This window comes from Cydia pomonella, chromosome 13 (genome assembly GCF_033807575.1).
Source record: "Cydia pomonella isolate Wapato2018A chromosome 13, ilCydPomo1, whole genome shotgun sequence".
Lineage (NCBI taxonomy): Eukaryota > Metazoa > Arthropoda > Insecta > Lepidoptera > Tortricidae > Cydia > Cydia pomonella.
In genome coordinates, this window is record NC_084715.1 from 9,126,373 (window position 1) to 9,145,256 (window position 18,884).

An 18,884-nucleotide genomic window follows, 5' to 3' on the forward strand; every position below is an offset into this window, starting at 1 on the left:
ATTTAGAATTAGGTATATTGTAAACAAACCAGGTGTGCCTCAGAACTTCTCAGGGTTACCACGACCTTCTAAAATGTTAGATACTTATATCAATCGAAATAAGTAAATTCAGTTCAGTTCTAAATAAACTGTTTAATTTAAAGGTTAATTACCTACTATTAACCTTTACCTACCCTTACTTACAGTACAGTAATATATTGTAGAGTACCGCCCGACAGTTTTTCTATTAAAATGACTTCATCAAGTTGGTAGAGTATAGTATTTGTAACATTTTTTAGTGCGCGCGAAACATCTCTCTTTCACGTTTCCTTAAGTAATATATAGGTTCCGTTTCCGTTATGTCCGGCTGTTTGAAACTGCTTTGTCGATTCCGTTTTGGGATATTTTTTAAGCCATGGGCCATGGGGTTTTTGTTTACAGCTCACAGAGCCACTTATTTTATATTATGTCGATCCCTACTAAAGAAAGTACCAGCTCCACCTTTTAGAGAAAACTGCAGTCGCGATAAAGGATGACTCACGCTAGACCGAGCCGCAGCCCGGCCGGAGCTTCCGGCGCTTAGTTTTCTGTGGAAAGCACCCCGTGATCACCAATCACCCGAAAATGACGGGTCGGACGCCTCGGCCCGGGCTCGGGCTGATCTAGCGTGAGTCATCCTTTAACACTACTGCTACTAACAGCAACACTCTTAACCTTTTAACAGTTTTAACAGGCATACATAAGTGTGTAAAAAATTATGCAAAACGGAATCTTATCACTTTGAAATAAAGTTCAAAATCACTGTGGGAAATATGTTCCCTCTGCTTTTAAAGCCTTAACTTTTCATCAGTGGACCTTATGTCTACCATTTAACAGTGTGGACGATGCCAGTGGCGCGTCCAAGGTTTTTTTATTTGGGAGGGGCTCACATGCATATGCAGGAAACCAATGCCGACATTTTTTTAATTATAAATCAAGACTAAAAACGTTCGCTACCAGAATTCCGATATGCTCAGCAGGGTTTAGTGTAAAATAAAGTGTTACGCGGGAAATCGTATTAAGCGGGTATTACTGTATTTCAGGTATTATGCTAGCTGGAGATCCCTAGCCTTCAATCAGCTCCATGATAACCAGTTCAATCCAGTTCCATCCCGATAACATTGAATGTATGGAACTGCGCACTACGGCAATTAGGCTTTCATTTCTATGATGAACTTATAATAGATAGTGGATAATTTACTACGCAGTTGAATGGTCGATACGTGCGCTGTAGTGCGTAGGCCGAGTTTTCAAATTTATGGGTGACATCTCCCGTCATCCATATCGGTCGGAAACCGTATTATTGGACCAAGGCTTACCTCAACTCAAATATCTCTACGTAAATAGATAGGTAGACTTATCAACAAGACTACACAATGAAATAACAGTAAACTATTAATAAACTTAAAAATAATACTACTTACTAATAAAAACAACCCTCCAAGTTACTGCTGATGGGCAGTATGCCCAGAAGCCTGGCCGCATTGCCACGTTAGATGACAAGGCTAATGCGTTGAGCAAAATACTGACCAGCCTTCTGGTCACCTGTGGTGTCTAATGTCTATAAGGCGCGCCGCTAAGTACTTGTACAGCCGACGCACGGTTGGTCCTCACGGCCCCAGCGTTTCGACCCCAAATGCCTCAAATATTATAAGTACTGCCGAGGGTGGATATTTGCGGCGTTTGAGTTCTTCTGCCACGGACGCGGCATGACCAGCATCACTGCTGGTGCCCAGAAGGTGGAACGATGCGTAGGTGTCATCCCGACGCTTTTGCCACAGGAAAGCCCATGATATTCATGACTGTTCACCATTGCAATACATCGGCAGCGATGGGACACGTTTGTTACAGTCCCTATGCTCAAACAAGTCACCAGTCTAAAGGTGGTGTTGTCTAATAATTTAAAAGGTACCCGCGCTTCCCTATGGATGGTGAGGGTAGGGCTCGAAGGAAGAAGCTAGTGATAACACTGATAACCGGCCGTAACTACATAGGTTATATCGAGGTTACAAATGTAAATCTAAAACAATCTGTTGACCTCCGTTGGCTTTTAAATTGTAACTTGTGGTTTTATAAAATCAAGCCGATATCGAATATCAATTTTTTAAGCGTCTCTTTCGTCTTATAACTTATAACACAAGTCCGATAGAAAGAGAGATATCTATTAGATTTCGGTGCCCTGAGTGCTCAGAAGTTAAATTAAATTAAATTAAATAACTCTTTAATCCACATATGAATCACTTGTAAATACAAATATTAAGTTGTCTTATTATAAAATGTCTCTTAGTGTGGTGTGCCTGTCGGCATAGGCCTCTTCCAACTCTTTCCAGTGCTGTCTGTCTAAGAAGTTACTTGCCGCATTTTTACCATGCATATTTTATTCTAGCTTTATCAGTCGCAGCTGCCTATATGACGTCAGTTATCTGAGGGCTGACCCCTGCCCAGCGTTCATTCACGGATCCTCACGCTACTATCGAGTAATAACCCTAGCGATTGTTTTCAACCGTTGACTTTGTTATCGAGCCGAATGAGTAATCGTTGCTCTTGTTTACAACAGATCTGATAGAACTAAACATGAATGAATACATTACAACCCTTACATATGTATGACGTTACCGAGCAAAATATTTTCAGGAATAAAAAAGCAAAAATATACATACATACATACATACATACATATAATCACGCCTATTTCCCGAATGGGTAGGCAGAGACCACGGATTTCCACTTGCTATCTATCCTCATACACGCTTGTCGGTTTAGGGTGCTCTTGACCTGTGGCCTTTCCCGGGAGGATTTCCCCGATTTGATCAGAGAAAGTCCGCCGAGGTCTACCCATTCCAGCTCCCTCTTCTACTTCTCCCTTATACACTCGGAAACCCGAACTTATTAAAACTGGAAATAAATGAAAGAGATTAATGTTTGACAAAAGCGTTAGCGAAGGTCGCCGTTTTGACTCGGGTAAACTGCTTTCGTATGACCTGATGTTCTCCTCTACAGGGGGCCGATTTTTGAATTACGAGCGCTCGAATTTGTCACTCGAAAATCTGTGGGAAACGGCGAATTTATATTTTAGAAATACGAGCAATAGAAATTGAGAATCTATAGTGGTATTGACTATACTCGTTATCAATTATATTAGTAGAATTTAAATGCCTAGTAGTGGAGATAAATTGAAGGGAATTATACGAAATCGAGCACTCATGCAAAATTCAAAAATCGGACCCCAGCTCGCATTTCTCAACAGATTCTCGTGAAATTTGCTGAACAGGTTCAACAGCTAAATAGATTTTACCTGTCGTGTCGTTTTTTTTGGGAAAAGTTGAAAATAGTGAAAATTGCTTTTTTTTTTTGTTTTTAGAAAATTTTAGCTTATGTATCTTAACGCGAGGTCTCACAGAGCCATTAGTTTTCAAAGCACAAATTTCTTCCTTAACGAACAGTTTGTAACCTTATTGTATTATGTAAAGTTAAAAATGTATTAAAAGGAAATAAATAAATAATAAATGTATTTGTATTGTATGTATGTTATATTTCCTCCGAGAGCAATCCTAGTTCTCTCTAAAAAAACTTAAGCGCAAAGGGGACGGCCGTTTCTTCATACAAACGTAGTCTCCATTTTCCTCTCTGTATAAATATTAACATTATAAAATATTTGTAAGTACATAATTTTATGTATATTAACCAAAGCGGTGGTGGCCGAGTGGATATGACATCCGACTTTCAATACGGAGTTGGCGGGTTCAAATCCTGGCTCGTACAGTCGCCATCAGATATATCGGAGCGGCCGAGGTGCTCAAAAATATACACGCACTCTAACGCCTCGACAATAGAGGCGTGTTCAGATATTTGTGAGCACCATTGGCCGCTCCGATATATGTGATGGCGACTGTACCAGTGAGTTTTTCGGAACATAGTACGAAATATCATTTTATATTTACCACTAGCGTTTCGGTGAAGTAAAACGTGAGGAAACCTGCGCACATCTGCAAAAAAATTCAAAGGTGTATGTGAAGTCCCCGATCCGCCCTACGTTTGACTTTTTTTTTGATTTTTTGATTATTGTAAACATTAGGAGCGAAATACTAATTTCACACAAATCTTTAAATGCTCCTAACTCTTATAATAATTAAAAATTCAAAATTACTCCAACGTAGGGGCATAGCTGTGATTGATATACAACAAATTGTGTTAAAATATTTTCAATAATGTTAATATCCAAAGAGGAAAAGTCCTTCACTTTCGTCTTAAGGCGGTTATCACACTGGATGCGATTCGCACATCGACCGATGTGCAAGCGGGATATCGCTATAATACGCGCATAGCGTTGTATCGTTCAAACATCGGAGCGACGTGCGTACTAAAAGTCACAAGAACATATCCACTGCCATACAATCGAAGTTACGCTCTCGTTTTAAAATGACGTTTTTTGTTCAAATATGTAGCATGATAGCATGAAATATCTTGTACCTACTAGTTTTCGTTGGTAGAAATTGTTATACAAACAAAATAGAACGCGTAGAAGTTTTACTTGCAAATCGTCTCAAACACCTCAAACATAAATAAGTCACATTGAGGTCACATCTCTCTGCAAACAACCAAAATAATGGTGCAAGAATTGCTTCAATAGTAAAATATAGGTAGAAGAAGAGCAATATATACACAAGGTAACCATAACCGTTATAAGTATTTTAATTTATAAATTCTGTTGAGGGTACATTGATCACTATCTAAAAAAAAAAAAAGAGTTAATAAAGCCTCATCATCGCCATCTAGCGAGGATTTTGGACACGAAAATATCCACAGACAAATAAATAAAACGGCGTCAGTGCTACCACCTGCACGGTTCCTAGCATAGACATACAATAGAACGTTCCTAGCAACTTTACTCTTTGGTTCTTAGTCCTCACCAAAGAATATAATACTCACTAGGAGGTCCTCACTTGGTCCTCACGTCACATGGGCCTCGCAGATATTAAAGCGATAGAGTTCAATTTTTGTTTTTCGTGTTAGGCATTCTGGTCCTTATTTTTTATTTATACGACTAAAGCAAACGGCAAGGGCTGAAAAAAAACTTCTTTACAAAACTAGCCACGTTTCTATCTTCAATAAATAAAGTCAGTAAGCAACTTTATTGTAGTGTTGGTTAACCTGTCTTAGATTCCAATACGTTGATGAAAAATTCATAGAAAAAAAACTATCAACTCCCCCAAAATCATTTCCTATGCTATCTGTGCTTTGTGTTAACTGACAATCAAAAGCAGTGTTGCCAGGCGTACGTTAGTTATCGTATACACATACTATAATTTCGGCTTCGGTACGATGTACGTTCCAAAGTGCATTATCGTACGCAAAAGCACGATAGTTTCAGCCCTTGCACGATGTCACCCAAAAATTCAAGTTTTTGAAGCAAAATACGACACTTTCCTTAGCAATAGGCTACAATTAGTACCTTTTGGTTGTTCGGCTCCTTGGTTTACGTCAAAAATGTTGAAATTCCTTGTAAACTGTTTGGGACTATCACAAAAATACATAAATATGTATAAAACTGTTTTTTGCGCAATTTAGGTGAAAATTGCGTTTTCTTCGATTATACATTGTACATGTAGGCTTATTTTGCAAGAAATTTTGGGAGCAGTGACTTTTTGATAGGCGTACGAGATTTTTCGAGAGATCGCTACGATAATTTTGACACTCAACTACGATAATTCTCCTCTGCTCAGCTGGCAGCACTGATCAAAAGTGTCAGTTTGGTTTGTGTCACTGTTGTGTTGCTTTTATCGCGTATCGGATCTTCAAAACAGAAATTTCGAGCCTAAATTACTCCCTAGAATATTCGATACAAGCGCAGAATTGGATATTAAGTTAACAAGACAAAATGTCTTTGAATTTGGATGTGGTGCCAAAAGATTTAAGAGGCCTTCGGGCCTGTTTAGTTTGCTCCTTAATAAAGGTAAGTCATCTCATCGCAAATTTAGTATTTTCATATGAATGTTACCAAGTATTCCCTTTTCGCACCTCTGATTTGATTCCAGACATTCGACCAATTTGAGTACGATGGATGTGACAACTGCGACGAGTTTCTTCGAATGAAACAAAACAAAGACAACGTTTATGACTGCACCAGTAACAATTTCGATGGGTGGGTAAATGACTACAGAGGCCCTACCGCGAACGTTCGATGTGTTGCCTCTCTCTCGCACTTGTAAATTCGTACGTAAGTGTTAGGGAGGCAACACGTGGTTCGCGGTAGGCCCTCTGTACACCAGTTCTTAGACTCTTAACTCTTTCTTAACATCCTGTGGATACTCTATTTATTTTGTAACACAGTTAACAATATGAAATGTAAACTTTTTGGCTTACTAATAAAATGTTATGATATAGTTTTGAGAAAAGGAACCAACCCACAGGAAACTGATCAGAGGGCCTACCGCGAACCACGTTCGACGTGTTGCCTCTCTATTGCACTTGTAAATTAGTAGCTAAGTGTGACAGGGAGGCAACACGTCGAACATGGTTCGCGGTAGACCCTCTGATTGTTGAGGCAAATGCATGCAAAGCCACAATGCCTCTTATGAGACAGGCCATCACAGAGCAAGCTGCTTTGTGGGAGACAATTTCCTCATAGGGCAATTTCATTCTGTGTGTGTATTAAGATTAAATTACCTGTCAATTTGATTGTTTTGTTAAATATTACATGTATCTGAGACTCTTTTTCTATCTAATAAGTATCATGAAGGTGTGAATTAAAAAAGTTATATTTCAAAAAAACTATGCCTGATTCATGAACTGGGAGACCAATGTTTGCTCGGAAAACATATAAAAACTCAAAAATGCATTTTTTCCCAGAGATAAGACTAGAGAGAGACAAGACTTATTAATAACAATACAATTACATATTAATAACAACACTATTAGCACGTAAGGTGTATCTGTCAGTGCTGGTATGTATGTACAATAAAGACTAGATTGATATTTTTGCCCCTAAAAATCCCCATATACCAATAAATTTCATCGCAACCATTGGATCAAGGATCAAGTTTCTGATATCCCTGAAATATATTAATATACAAGAATTGCTCTGTTAAAAGTATAACATTCTGACTTGAATTACATTTGTTTTCAGAATGATAGCAGTAATGAGCCCAGAGGACAGTTGGGTGTGCAAGTGGCAGCGCATCAGTAAGTCCATGTCTAGAGTGACCTGTACAAGTAGATATTCTAGCCTATTCTATTCTAAATATGGGAATAAATAGCCATTGTTGCAGTGATTGCACTTATTATGTGTAGAATAGAGAAGTAGCTATCAAAAAAAAAAACCGGCCAAGTGTGAGTCGGACTCGTGCACCGAGGGTTCCATACAAACCTGTAGGTAATTAGGTATATATAATTATATGATGTAACTAAAAAATTACGCAATTTCAATTATTATGTAAATTCGCAATTTTTCCTTTATCTGTGCTATAAGACGTTGCTTCGTACCAAACTTCAAGATTCCGAGTTCACGGGAAGTACCCTGTAGGTTTTGATTCCCTTGCGACACAGTATAATACAGTAGATAAACGTCGAACAAAAGTACATCGCGCGGTTTGTATGTGTGCGTGCCGTGTACGTACGCGCGCGGCCCGTGTCATTCCGCGGCACCGCGTCACAGCGGGCCTCCGCTAGCTGACGCGGATTATCCGGAACAGTCACCCCGTCTAATAAGAAATTGTATAAACAGTGCTAACTTAAGGCATTCTTTACCAGTCAACCATTGGGCCAAACAGAAACTTACAATTGGTGCGGAAAAGAAAATCAGTACAAAGACATAAAAGTCACTATCTAAACACTACCATTATAAATAAACATGCATACACACATATATATATATATATATTAATCCATATTTATTTTAGATTATTAGCCAAGACGAATTGTATCAGTACAGAGAGATAAAAGTCACTATCTAAACACTACTATTATAAATAAACATTATATATTAATCCATATTATTTATTTTAGATTATTAGCCAAGACGAATCGTATTCAAGTGTATAGAGTATTAATTCAATGAAATAGGTACGCAAGTATAATAATTCGTTTGTGTACTGACTGATGTGGTGACTATTACTAGCATATTACTTAATATCAACTACATATTGTTTAATAACACCTAAATTTGTGCAACAACCCTGTGCGCTCAGGGTCAGCAAGCATCACGCGCTCCTAAAGGGCCGGAGATTGGTTACTGCTACTATTATACTGTGCTTGCGAGTGTGGAAAATTTTCAGAAATTTGGGGCATATAGGGCTCTATCTTTTGATTGCGTTGGCTTAGAAGTTTGATTTTTTTCACAGCTCCAAGGGACAGTAGACCTGAGTATTTGATATAAATTCCAGCTTTATACCTCCACGCGGTCCTGAGAAAATAAAAGGGTCTTGACAGACTGACAGGTTCCGTTTTTTACCTTTCAAGGTACGGGAACCCTAAAAACGACAACAATTTAAAAACTATCCCATATCATCCTAACATTAAAAATGTGTTTTTTTATGTTTTGACATTTTATATTGGGATCACATAAAATCTGTATCAATGTCTGTCGTCCTAGATTACGTGCCAAAGGGCAATACCTTTTATCCCACAATTCATGTAATGGGGGTTGCAGTTTAGTCTGAGAGTACTAAGGAGGAGAGGGTGGGAGCTTTTACAATTTGTGGTCAGAGACAGCAGTGGCTAGTACATATAATATAATATAGTCTCTAAAAGCTAAAAGCTCTAAAAGCTGTCCATTTCTAATGTGAGTGCCCTGTTACATATTTTGTGCAAAAAGTATCCTGAAGCTTTTTAAGAGTTCCATCTTTCCATATATTGTGTTGCACTTTGTCCATAATATGCTGGACATTTTTTTTAAATTAAGTTAATGGCAAATAATCATACAAGGCCCACTTGATGGTAAGCAGTCACTGCAGTCTATGTACTCCTACAAATCAAAGGGAGTTAATGCGCACTGCCGACCCTTGGATTTTTGGATTCAGATATATTGATGCCTCAAGCATTTTTCTAGGCCATGGCCTCGGATTGTTAAGTAATTGTGGCTCAAATCACACAAAGAGTCCGAATCAACAGATTTTTTTTCCACAGGCCGATTTCGTCAAGGAGTCTACGCAATCTCAGTATCCGGACGACTGCCAGCCGGAGTCATCAGGGAAATGAAGAGCCGTGGCATTGTATACCGACCTAGAGATACCAGCCAGCGATAAGAACAACCAATAAATTACTTCCTATGTAAACTCTCATTTTAAAAATAAATCCATTTATTAAATAAAATTTGTAATATCTAATGTCTATTTACATAAACATACATTCTAACAATTATGTGCTTAAACAGGATATGCCACGAAATGCATTTCATAAGCATTTTTAACAGTATTAAAAAAGGTGTAAGCACATCAATAACTTTCCTGCCACTTAAATAAGAACTAAATATGGATTTTCATTTTACATACATGTCTCTTTTATATTAGTGTAACTAGTGTAGTTAAACTTTACGACCAGGAACAACAAAACATTGTTCTCAACCTAGTGAGGTATTGTTATTCACTTTGTACTCCAACTGTTGTTGCGGCTTTTGTGGTTTCCAACACGTCATGGAACTCAAAGCACAGATGCAACGATACATCTGTCAACTGCTGCCTGGTGGCGGTGCTTTGAACTCGAACTCTGTGCCCAGAACATCTTTATCAATTTCTTTAAAATCAATGTTATGCGCCTTCATAGCGTTCTGAAACAATGAAGACTTAGATAAGTATATTCAAAACTCTGATAACTAAATTGATCTCGAGCTGTATAATCTAATCTAGAAGGTCTACCTTAACACATTCTTGATAAATCTTGAATATTCCGGCGCACATCGAATCATCGTGGTCGCCCTTCAGAAATCTGTCCGAAAACCAAGAATTAAAACAATCGTCATATTTCTTCTTAAGCTCAGTGCACTCTTCTCCAATGCTGTTCATTATGTATATATTAATTGATAGTATTTACTTTGTTTTATAATGAAATAGCGTGAATCTAATGAAATCTGAAAGAAATCGATGAACTGCTGTACTGTACTATAGTGCAAGTAATAAATAATTTGACATTGGCTTGACAGAGTAAAAAAGTATTTTTCCCCAAGCACAACATTCTACTGACATGGTCTTATTGAGTAGATTCTTTATCTGAAAAAAAAGCTAGGTTTTGATGTTCTAAGTGTATTTTCCATCTCAAACATTTATATTAGCATATTCAAAGGAAGTATACTAATAGTATTATTCCCCTGAGTTTGTAATTTGAATCCTACCGCGAATTCTGTCTTTCAATGGAATTTTACACATGAAAATACTGCTTTCAACCAGCAGTGGCTGTGTCATTTTAAAACAATCCAATGTACGCATTTCAGCTACGCAGTCAATTCGCAATCTCATTATTAAAGTCACCCCTTATTTCGAAATTACTGCCTACTATTGAAATAAACGGTTTAAAAACATATAATTCGGATTTTTATTGTAAACCTGTGACTTTGAATTCTTACTTTAAATTACTCTTTGCCTATAATCGGGCTATAATACTTCAAATACTTACTTTGCTCTTTACGCAATAGTTGCATAATATATTGCGTATATAGGAGCAGCACAGTATCTTGGTTCACGTTTTTCTGACGTTTTACATTCAGTATTTTAGGTTATGATTATTGAAGATTTGGATAAAGAAAACATTGATTTCTTGTAATATTTCCATCGTTACTCTACGGTAAACATGGGTGATATACTCAAAGATAGTCGTTTTGCAAAATATCTAAACGATCCACGTTACAGACAAATACCTAAACATGAAAGGAAGGTTAAAATCGACAAACGATTTCAGTCTATGTTCAATGATTCTAAGTTTAAAGTGAAATATACCGTGGATAAGAGAGGAAGACCTGTAAATGAAACTTCAACGGAAAATTTGAGGAAATACTATGAATTGGAAGAGTCAGAAGAAAGTTCTGATTCTGAAGATGAGGAAGTTCAGGAAGGAACTGGTGCTGAAGTTCAAAAGGATGAAGCTACTCCTGGAAGATTCGTCAAACGACCCCAGAGTGACGATGAGCAGAACGACGATGGTGGACCCAAGTTTGAAAATGACAAACTAATGCGAGGCAAATTAAACCCGAAAACTAAACAGAGGCTGTTGGATCTAGACATTGATTATGCTCGAGGAGAAGGTAAATATCGAATGACACAATTTTACTGCTAACACATTCACCGCTGAGCTGCGGTCATAGCCAATAACATTGGTTACCCAGTATGTAGTGAAAATGCTTCATGGAGGCAAAACAATGTGTTGTGAATGAATGAGCACTGAATGCGTTAAATACGATTGTTAAGTAGTGGATGCAGTTGCATTAATGGCGGCAATAACACTATGAAAAGAGTATGTTTTTAAAATCCACCAAATGCTTCCATTGCAAACATTTTAATAAAAAATAATTATGCTTTGGTTTATATGACTTTAAATTTTTTGTTACTTGAAATGTAGTGCTGCCCGCAGCATTGTTGTCGAAGAATTAGGAGGGTCCACACAGAGCGAGCATGTGTGCGAAGCAATTTCCTCATGCCCAAAACGGCCAATATACATGCCTCACTGATACTTTTGATTTCAAGCCTCATTACGTCTCCTTTGTGCTGGTGGGGAGTAAATAGTATTTTTGGTCCATTTCCACAGATTAATTAACTTGTTTTGTGCTCTTTAACTGCTTTGTGTTATGAAATTAAACACAATAAAATCAAGGGCACATATTCACTATAAACAATTTTGTTTATAAACAGTGTTGGTAAACAAAATTTCTCAAAATGTGTATGGTACTCATTTCGAAACATTGTTTATAAACCTGGTTTCTGAACAAAAATGTTTATAGTGAATATGTAGCTTAAATATAGGTACTTCACACACAATATAAACTGGTTTATAATTGTATAAAATTAAAAACCGTTTGCTTCCCCTAACACATGATAATGATTGTAATGATAGGTTCTCCCTACTAACAAATGCTATGATATTTTTGGTTGTTGCAGGTGTCCTTTTAACGGACAGCTCTTCAGATGAGGAGAGCAGCGAGGAGGAGGGGGAGAGTGAGGTGGAACACGAGTGGGGGGAACTGGATGCAGAAGCAGAGACCACTGAGGAGTCCACTAAAAGGTTGGTAATGGCTGTTAATAAATTATTATCCCATCAATAAGAGGTCAAAAATTGGGGTCCATATTGGGCTGCATACAAGATTAAGTCATATCTTTGATACGCATACCAATTTGTGTCATCATCATTGCGCATACAAATGAAAAGTCATATTATATTGTGTCATACATTTTTAGCCATAATATTTGATGACATAGGTACGTAGCAGTTGTCATATATTTTTTGTGCATACCTAACGAACCTAATCTAAAAATTTATGCAAATTAAATTTATGACTATAAAAAATATGGCAACTTATGACAAAAACCCAGTTATGCTCAGGAATAATTCTCACTAAAGATTTTTATTACTTACAATCTTATGCATAAATTGTTATGACAATTAAAAATATGACAAAAGTTGTTATGCAACCAGAGGGAGTCCCCAAAAATTGGTGTGTATTTTAATACAACTTACATCCAATCTATTCAAAGGATCCAAAATTGAAGTGTTTGTTACTTATTTTCAGAATAGCAATTTGCAACATGGACTGGGACAACATAAAGGCAGCAGACATCATGGTGCTGCTCAGCTCTTTCCTACCCCCGGGAGGCATCATTTATAAAATTACAGTATGTATCACAATATACAAAAAAATACGAAGTACAGGTAAGAACTTGGGGAGTGTTTGTGATGTATTCAACTGTGTAGGAGTCTTATGTCAATGTTTGAAATAAATATTATGTAACTAGTAAATCTCAAATTATATTTTGTATGTGAGTTCCGTGAAATGATATGGAGCTGGATTTGAACTCAGTAATCGTCATACCTATTTAGAAGCCACATACCTTACTGCACCAAATAGTGCATCATAGAATACAAATCAGAATATAGTTCTAAAACTTAAGAACAAATAAAACTGTAATGTTGGGATTTTTTGAATAAAAATCACATGTATTCATACTGGTTTCTATTGCAGATTTATCCGTCCGAGTATGGTTTAAAACGCATGCAAGAGGAAGAGGTCCGAGGACCCATAGAACTCACTGAGCAGGGCGAGGCGGATAGTGGCTTGTCTGATGACGGCGGAAACGAGGAAGGTTAGTAAATATTCTCTAACCCCCGTTATTTATAAAACTTAGCAAACCATTGTATTTTGCCTTTTTCTAACAAACACGTAAATGCTTCTTAGATTTGATAGACATTCATAAATAGGCAAGCACACTAGCAAGCACACGCGCGAGGCAATTTCCTCGCGCACAAAACGGCCAGTGTACACTTGCCTCGGCCAAGGCGGCGCGCGCGTTTTCCTCGCCTGAACGTGCCGCCTCGGTCGAGGCACGTGTACACTTTGTGTGGACCCGCCTAATAACGCGCTAAGTGTACCAATAAGCTTAAATCCATGAGGTAGCTCACTTTGTCCAAATTTATGTAATGCAATAATATGTAACTGTTGGACTTAGTCAATTTGTGTAATATTGTCCTATAATACTATTTATTAATTTTCCTACTCCTCTACTGTTATCTGTCATTTATGCATTCATTAACACGAATATAAGAACATACATAAAAGATTTCAAGAAAAGTCTATATAGTCTATTCCTCATAAAAGCTCTTGTGCTTTTATAAGCTATAATGTTACTGCGATTAATGGCTACCAACCTAACAAAACCAAAACGAATACAGTTTTAAACTAAGTGCATTGATGCCAACTTACAAAATATTCATTTGGTTGCATAGTAAAAATAATTACGTCATAAGTCAGAAACACGCATGTGACACCCGTAATATAGCAACACCCATAGACTACGAAGACCGCTTAGCGTTGCTTGTTAGTCTCCGTAGGCTACGGTGGCCAAAATTGAAAAAAACTGTCCAAAAAATTAATTTAGCAAGTAGCGAGTACCAGGGCCTCATGAGTTACGAGGAGGTGTCGCCGACCGGCCGGCCGCGGCCCGGGGCGGGCCGGGCGCGTAACAAGGTATGCTCGCGCGTCTTGGCTATATACTTTTGCTGTAATTTGTTTACCTAAATTAAGATTTATTTTTGTTGACTCGTAGGAAAAATATTGTATGCAACGTTGTATAAGTAGGTCAAAAAATTCTCGTGGCGTATTCCTTTACAATGTTCGCCTACGCCTTCGGCTCCGGCTCACATTGTAACTCACACCACTCGCCTTTTTTGACCCTTCTTATACAACTGATGCATAAAATACTATTATTTATGTAGTTTTCACAAACATTTTTTACTACAATCGATCCTACTTATCAAGGATCAACTCATAAGACGCGTTCTGTTATGACATTGAAAATTATGCAGCTAATATAGCGCACCATTTGTGAATAGACGGTCCACAAATAAAGACTCGCCTCTCAAGAAAAAAAAAGGAAAAAACAAGGAAAAAAAGAAAACGCAAAAAGGAGAAGTTAGCGATTAATTCGCCCTCTAACGGCACATTCTCCAGATCTGTGAGATATGGACCCACCTTTACAGACCAATAGTTTCTTCCATCTAATATTTACATTGAATTATTGCCACCAGGATCAACCTACCATATGGAGAAACTACGCCGCTACCAGCTAAACCGCTTGAAGTATTACTACGCCGTGGTGGAGTGCGACTCGGTGGCCACCGCCGACAAGCTGTACAGCGAGTGCGACGGCATGGAGTACGAGAGCAGTGCGACGCGGCTCGACATGCGGTTCATACCGGACGACGTCACGTTTGACCAGGTCAGACCTGTTCGTGTTCAAAGGCTAACAGATCATATGTAATCATAGTTCCAATTTCTTACTTGTGTCTAGGCAATTCCAGCCATTAGATTTGATATCTAATACAAGGTAAACTGCGGAAGTAACTAACAGGCACTTAAACTTTTTTAAGTGATAATTACATTAATTATAGTAGGGTCGAATACAAAAACATGAATGGGCAGCTAAAACGAATTAAATGTAAATGAGCAATAATTTCAATGCTACTCGTATAATAAAATTTTGATAAGTTTAGACAATGTTGTTTATATTTAATTAAGAACATTACATGATATATACTAGTCCTACCGTTCAGAAACTAGAATACCTAGATGTAAGATTATTTGCAATGCCCTAACAGGGTGCCATGTGTTTTCACACTCTAATATAACAACTATTATGTACCATGGTTTCGCAATAAAGATTTCTATTCTATTCTATTCTAAAACCTGAACCGAATTAATGCCGATAGGCCGGTCCACACAGAGCGAGCATACGCGCGAGGCAATTTCCTCGCGCGTATTGGCGCGCTTGGGCGAGGAAAATGCGCGCGACGCCTCGGCCGAGGCACGTCTACATTGGCCGTTTTGTGCGCGAGGAAATTGCCTCGCGTGTATGCTCGCTCTGTGTGGACCAATGTTACCTTTCATGGCCAAAGTTACCCTTCATGGGCCAATCTGATCCAACTTTACGGTAGACCACAGTCTTTTCTTTCAGATTAATGTTCTGACGCTGCAAATAAACACGGTAATTTATTACAGGAACCGCGGGAAACTTGCTCCCAGCTGCCGGACATGTCGAAGTACAAACCTCGGCTGTTCACGACGACGGCGCTGCAGCAGGCTAAGGTGAACAATTGTTGAATTTATTTACATTGTTTCACAAATTATTGCCAAATAGGCGGGTCCACACAGAGCGAGCATACGCGCGAGGAAATGTTCTCGCGCACAAACCGGTCAGTGTAGACGTGGCTCGGCCGAGGCGGCGCGCTCAGGCGAGGAAAACGCGCGCGCCGCCTCGGCCGAGGCACGCATCCTAACTATCATCTTACACAGTCTCAGCCGGGAGGCGACGACTGACGCTATATGCCCCTGGCCCGCGGTCTATTGACGATAATTTTCATCTAATATATTGGATTCTTTGATTTTTACCATACATATCAACAAGCAATTAATCATTATTGAAGGTGGAGTTGACATGGGATGCGACGGCACCGGCGCGGGCGGAGGCGCTGCGCGCCGCCGGCGCCGGCCGCGCGGACGAGGACTGCCTCAGGGACTATCTGGCGTCGAACAGCGAAGACGAAGGTAACAGTTTTTGAAGTTTCGGTACTTAGCATGAGAGCTCCGTGGCAGTACCTATCTGGCGAAATAGACAATAAAAATTATATCTCTCGCGCGTTGCATTTCATTATCTGTAAAACTTATCCCAGTTAAAATAAGAAAAACCGACCAAGATCTATCGAAAGACTGCCCCACCCAAACGTTCATGTTTATAAATAAACATTTTATTGTTTAATTTTAAATTCTGAAACTTGAGTGGCGGCTTACATAATACTCGTTATGTAACTTAGTCGTCGAGTAAAATGACTGTGACATATGGACAGACAGACGGACATGACGAAACTATATGGGTTCAGTTTGTCATATAGTAATTAAAGATAGAAAAAAACCAATGGGCATAGCTATGGTTAATACTAATCTTCTTCTTCTTCTTCTTCTTTCCGTGCCTCTTCCCATTATTTGGGGTCGGCCCTCCTCGTTCTCATGCGCCAGATCGGTCGATCCTGGGTTGTCTCTTCGTTCAGCTGGGCCTGTTTCAAATCCTTTGATATAGTGGACCTCCACGTAGCAAGCGGTCGTCCTCTTCCTCTCTTGCTGTCTGGTAGTGAGAGAGCTTTCTTGACGACATGATCTTCATCTCGTCTCATGACGTGTCCGTACCATCTCATGCGGGATTCTTTGATCTTGTCAGTGATGGGGGCGACCTTGTAGCTTCCTCTGATGTGTTCGTTGTGTACTTTATCGAGTCTCGTTACGCCGGCCGCCCACCTCAGCATCTTCATCTCACAGGTATGGAGTTTTTGTTCATGATGTTTATGGATCGCCCAACATTCGGCACCGTACACCATAGCTGGTCTTACAGCTGTCTTGTATACCTTTCCTTTGGTTAATACTAATCAAATTTTGTAAAAATATTTTCCATAATGTTATCCCTTGGAGTGGTAGGCCGTCGACTTCCGATCGATTATGTCATTTAAATTTCAAATTTGATTATTTGTAATAAAATCAAAATCCCAATAACTCAAAAACGACATATGCCACCTGAAGAGTCTAGAGAGGAAAATGAGGACTACGTTTGTATGGAGAAGCAGCGGCCATCCACTTTCCTCTTAACACAAGATTTAATTAAACTTGGCTTATATTTAAAACAATATATGCGCGAATATAACCTTGCTTTAGGTGCTTGTAATTTTTTGATCATACAAGTCTGATTTATTAAGTTTCATAAGCCCCCATCATCAGTTACATAAGTTTCATCATTTTACACCTACAATTATTTTTATATTATTACTTTTTTACCAGACGAGGATGCGCCAGAAGGTGAGAAACAGGCGAACGGCGGCTCCCAATCACACGACGACGAGGATCCCATCCAGAAGTACAAGAAGCTTCTAGAAGAGATCGACAAAAAAGAAGAGAGCAAGAAGAACAAAGATATGGAGATGGAGATCACGTGGGGCCTTGGGGTCAAAGACAAGGCGCAGGAACTCGTGAAGAAGAAGATTAACCAAGGTATACAATTTATTTTTTTATTTTTATTCAAATAACGTGTATATATTCTAGGCCAACGGACTTTGTAGTACAAAACCCGACAGTTTTGGTAGGAAATTGGGCAATCGAAGCGTCATTTTAATATTTGAAATACATTGTTATAGCGGCAACAGAAATACATCATCTGTGAAAATTCCAATCTAACTATCACGGTTCATGAGATACAACCTGGTGACATACGGACGAACGGGCAGCGGAGTCTTAGTAATAGGGTCCCGTTTCACCTTTTGGGTACAGAACCCTAAAACGGAGCTTTTTCTATCTATTGCAGTTTAAATAACTGGGTTTAAGAATCTCACAAAGCCCTAAATAGAATTGCGTAACAATAGTTATGACGCGTGTTCGTATTTTTTACAAAGATATTTGATTTTAATATAAACTGATAACTTATTAATTTGGTACTTTCTTTTTAGATGACAAAAACCTGACGCCCTTCGAGAAACTAATGAACAAGAAGAAAGAGAAGAAAAAACAAAAAAGACTAAACAAACAGAAAGCGCAAGATAAAGAACATACGTCAGAAGCAGACTCCGACGATGTCCCCTCCGACATTGACATGAACGATCCTTACTTCGCCGAAGAGTTTAACAAACCTGAATTTAAGCAAAGTAAAAAATCTAAGAAGAAACAAACAGAGACCGACACAGAACCAACTGAGGAAGACGAAAAACATAAGCAAGAATTAGAACTTTTATTAGACGATGATGATGATGGTAAAGTACACTTCAGCCTCAAGAAGATTCAGGAGGCAGAAAGCACCACAAAGAAATCCAAGCGGAAAAAGAAATTAAAACAGAAGATGTTAGAACAGAAACAAGCACTACCCGATTTCGAAATCAATTTGAATGATCAGAGATTCTCTGCACTTTACAACTCACATCATTTCAATATTGATCCAACTGATCCTAACTTTAAGAAGACGAAGAACATGGAAAAGCTTATCCAGGAGAAACTGAAGAGAAGACCAGCCGATAATCCGGCGGAGGAAGTGCAGCCTAAGAAGTCAAGAGAGGACGCAGAGTTGAGTCTGCTTGTTAAAAATATTAAACGCAAAACTAGAGATGTTCTAAAGAAGTAAATGTTATGTACGATAATTGAATTT

The 18,884-nt window shown here is 38.6% G+C and overlaps 4 protein-coding genes across 4 annotated transcripts; 2 read left to right on the forward strand and 2 right to left on the reverse strand.

Moving 5' to 3' along the window:
• Window positions 1–5,752: 5,752 nt before the first annotated feature.
• On the forward strand, window positions 5,753–9,341 carry LOC133524125 (transcription elongation factor SPT4). Its single transcript, XM_061859977.1, has 4 exons — window positions 5,753–5,971; window positions 6,054–6,160; window positions 7,145–7,200; window positions 9,142–9,341. Exons 1-4 carry the CDS (start codon window positions 5,897–5,899, stop codon window positions 9,258–9,260), a joined length of 357 nt encoding a protein of 118 aa, XP_061715961.1. The 5' UTR covers window positions 5,753–5,896; the 3' UTR covers window positions 9,261–9,341.
• Window positions 9,287–10,178, reverse strand: LOC133524127 (TP53-regulated inhibitor of apoptosis 1-like). Its single transcript, XM_061859978.1, has 2 exons — window positions 9,870–10,178; window positions 9,287–9,781 (listed from the first exon to the last, which is right to left on the reverse strand). Exons 1-2 carry the CDS (start codon window positions 10,014–10,016, stop codon window positions 9,683–9,685), a joined length of 246 nt encoding a protein of 81 aa, XP_061715962.1. The 5' UTR covers window positions 10,017–10,178; the 3' UTR covers window positions 9,287–9,682.
• Window positions 10,179–10,679: 501 nt separating this feature from the next.
• On the forward strand, window positions 10,680–18,881 carry LOC133524123 (ESF1 homolog). The gene is made up of 9 exons (XM_061859975.1): window positions 10,680–11,248; window positions 12,099–12,222; window positions 12,728–12,830; window positions 13,178–13,298; window positions 14,740–14,930; window positions 15,710–15,796; window positions 16,135–16,255; window positions 17,534–17,743; window positions 18,196–18,881. The coding sequence occupies exons 1-9, from the start codon at window positions 10,798–10,800 to the stop codon at window positions 18,858–18,860; spliced, it is 2,073 nt and encodes a 690-aa protein (XP_061715959.1). The 5' UTR covers window positions 10,680–10,797; the 3' UTR covers window positions 18,861–18,881.
• On the reverse strand, window positions 16,272–17,124 carry LOC133524124 (uncharacterized). Its single transcript, XM_061859976.1, has one exon. It carries the CDS (start codon window positions 17,077–17,079, stop codon window positions 16,687–16,689), a length of 393 nt encoding a protein of 130 aa, XP_061715960.1. The 5' UTR covers window positions 17,080–17,124; the 3' UTR covers window positions 16,272–16,686.
• Window positions 18,882–18,884: the final 3 nt, after the last annotated feature.

What these genes read in the sequence shown, in the direction of transcription:
- LOC133524125 (XM_061859977.1), top strand. Translation starts at nt 5,897, where the DNA reads ATGTCTTTGAATTTGGATGTGGTGCCAAAAGATTTAAGAGGCCTTCGG. An exon ending in TAGTTTGCTCCTTAATAAAG is followed by an intron (nt 5,972 to 6,053) that starts GTAAGTCATCTC and finishes ATTTGATTCCAG; the next exon opens with ACATTCGACCAATTTGAGTA. An exon ending in ACCAGTAACAATTTCGATGG is followed by an intron (nt 6,161 to 7,144) that starts GTGGGTAAATGA and finishes ATTTGTTTTCAG; the next exon opens with AATGATAGCAGTAATGAGCC.
- LOC133524127 (XM_061859978.1), bottom strand. Translation starts at nt 10,016, where the DNA reads ATGAACAGCATTGGAGAAGAGTGCACTGAGCTTAAGAAGAAATATGAC. An exon ending in TTTATCAAGAATGTGTTAAG is followed by an intron (nt 9,782 to 9,869) that starts GTAGACCTTCTA and finishes TCATTGTTTCAG; the next exon opens with AACGCTATGAAGGCGCATAA.
- LOC133524123 (XM_061859975.1), top strand. Translation starts at nt 10,798, where the DNA reads ATGGGTGATATACTCAAAGATAGTCGTTTTGCAAAATATCTAAACGAT. An exon ending in TGATTATGCTCGAGGAGAAG is followed by an intron (nt 11,249 to 12,098) that starts GTAAATATCGAA and finishes TGGTTGTTGCAG; the next exon opens with GTGTCCTTTTAACGGACAGC. An exon ending in GTCGAACAGCGAAGACGAAG is followed by an intron (nt 16,256 to 17,533) that starts GTAACAGTTTTT and finishes CTTTTTTACCAG; the next exon opens with ACGAGGATGCGCCAGAAGGT.
- LOC133524124 (XM_061859976.1), bottom strand. Translation starts at nt 17,079, where the DNA reads ATGGTGTACGGTGCCGAATGTTGGGCGATCCATAAACATCATGAACAA.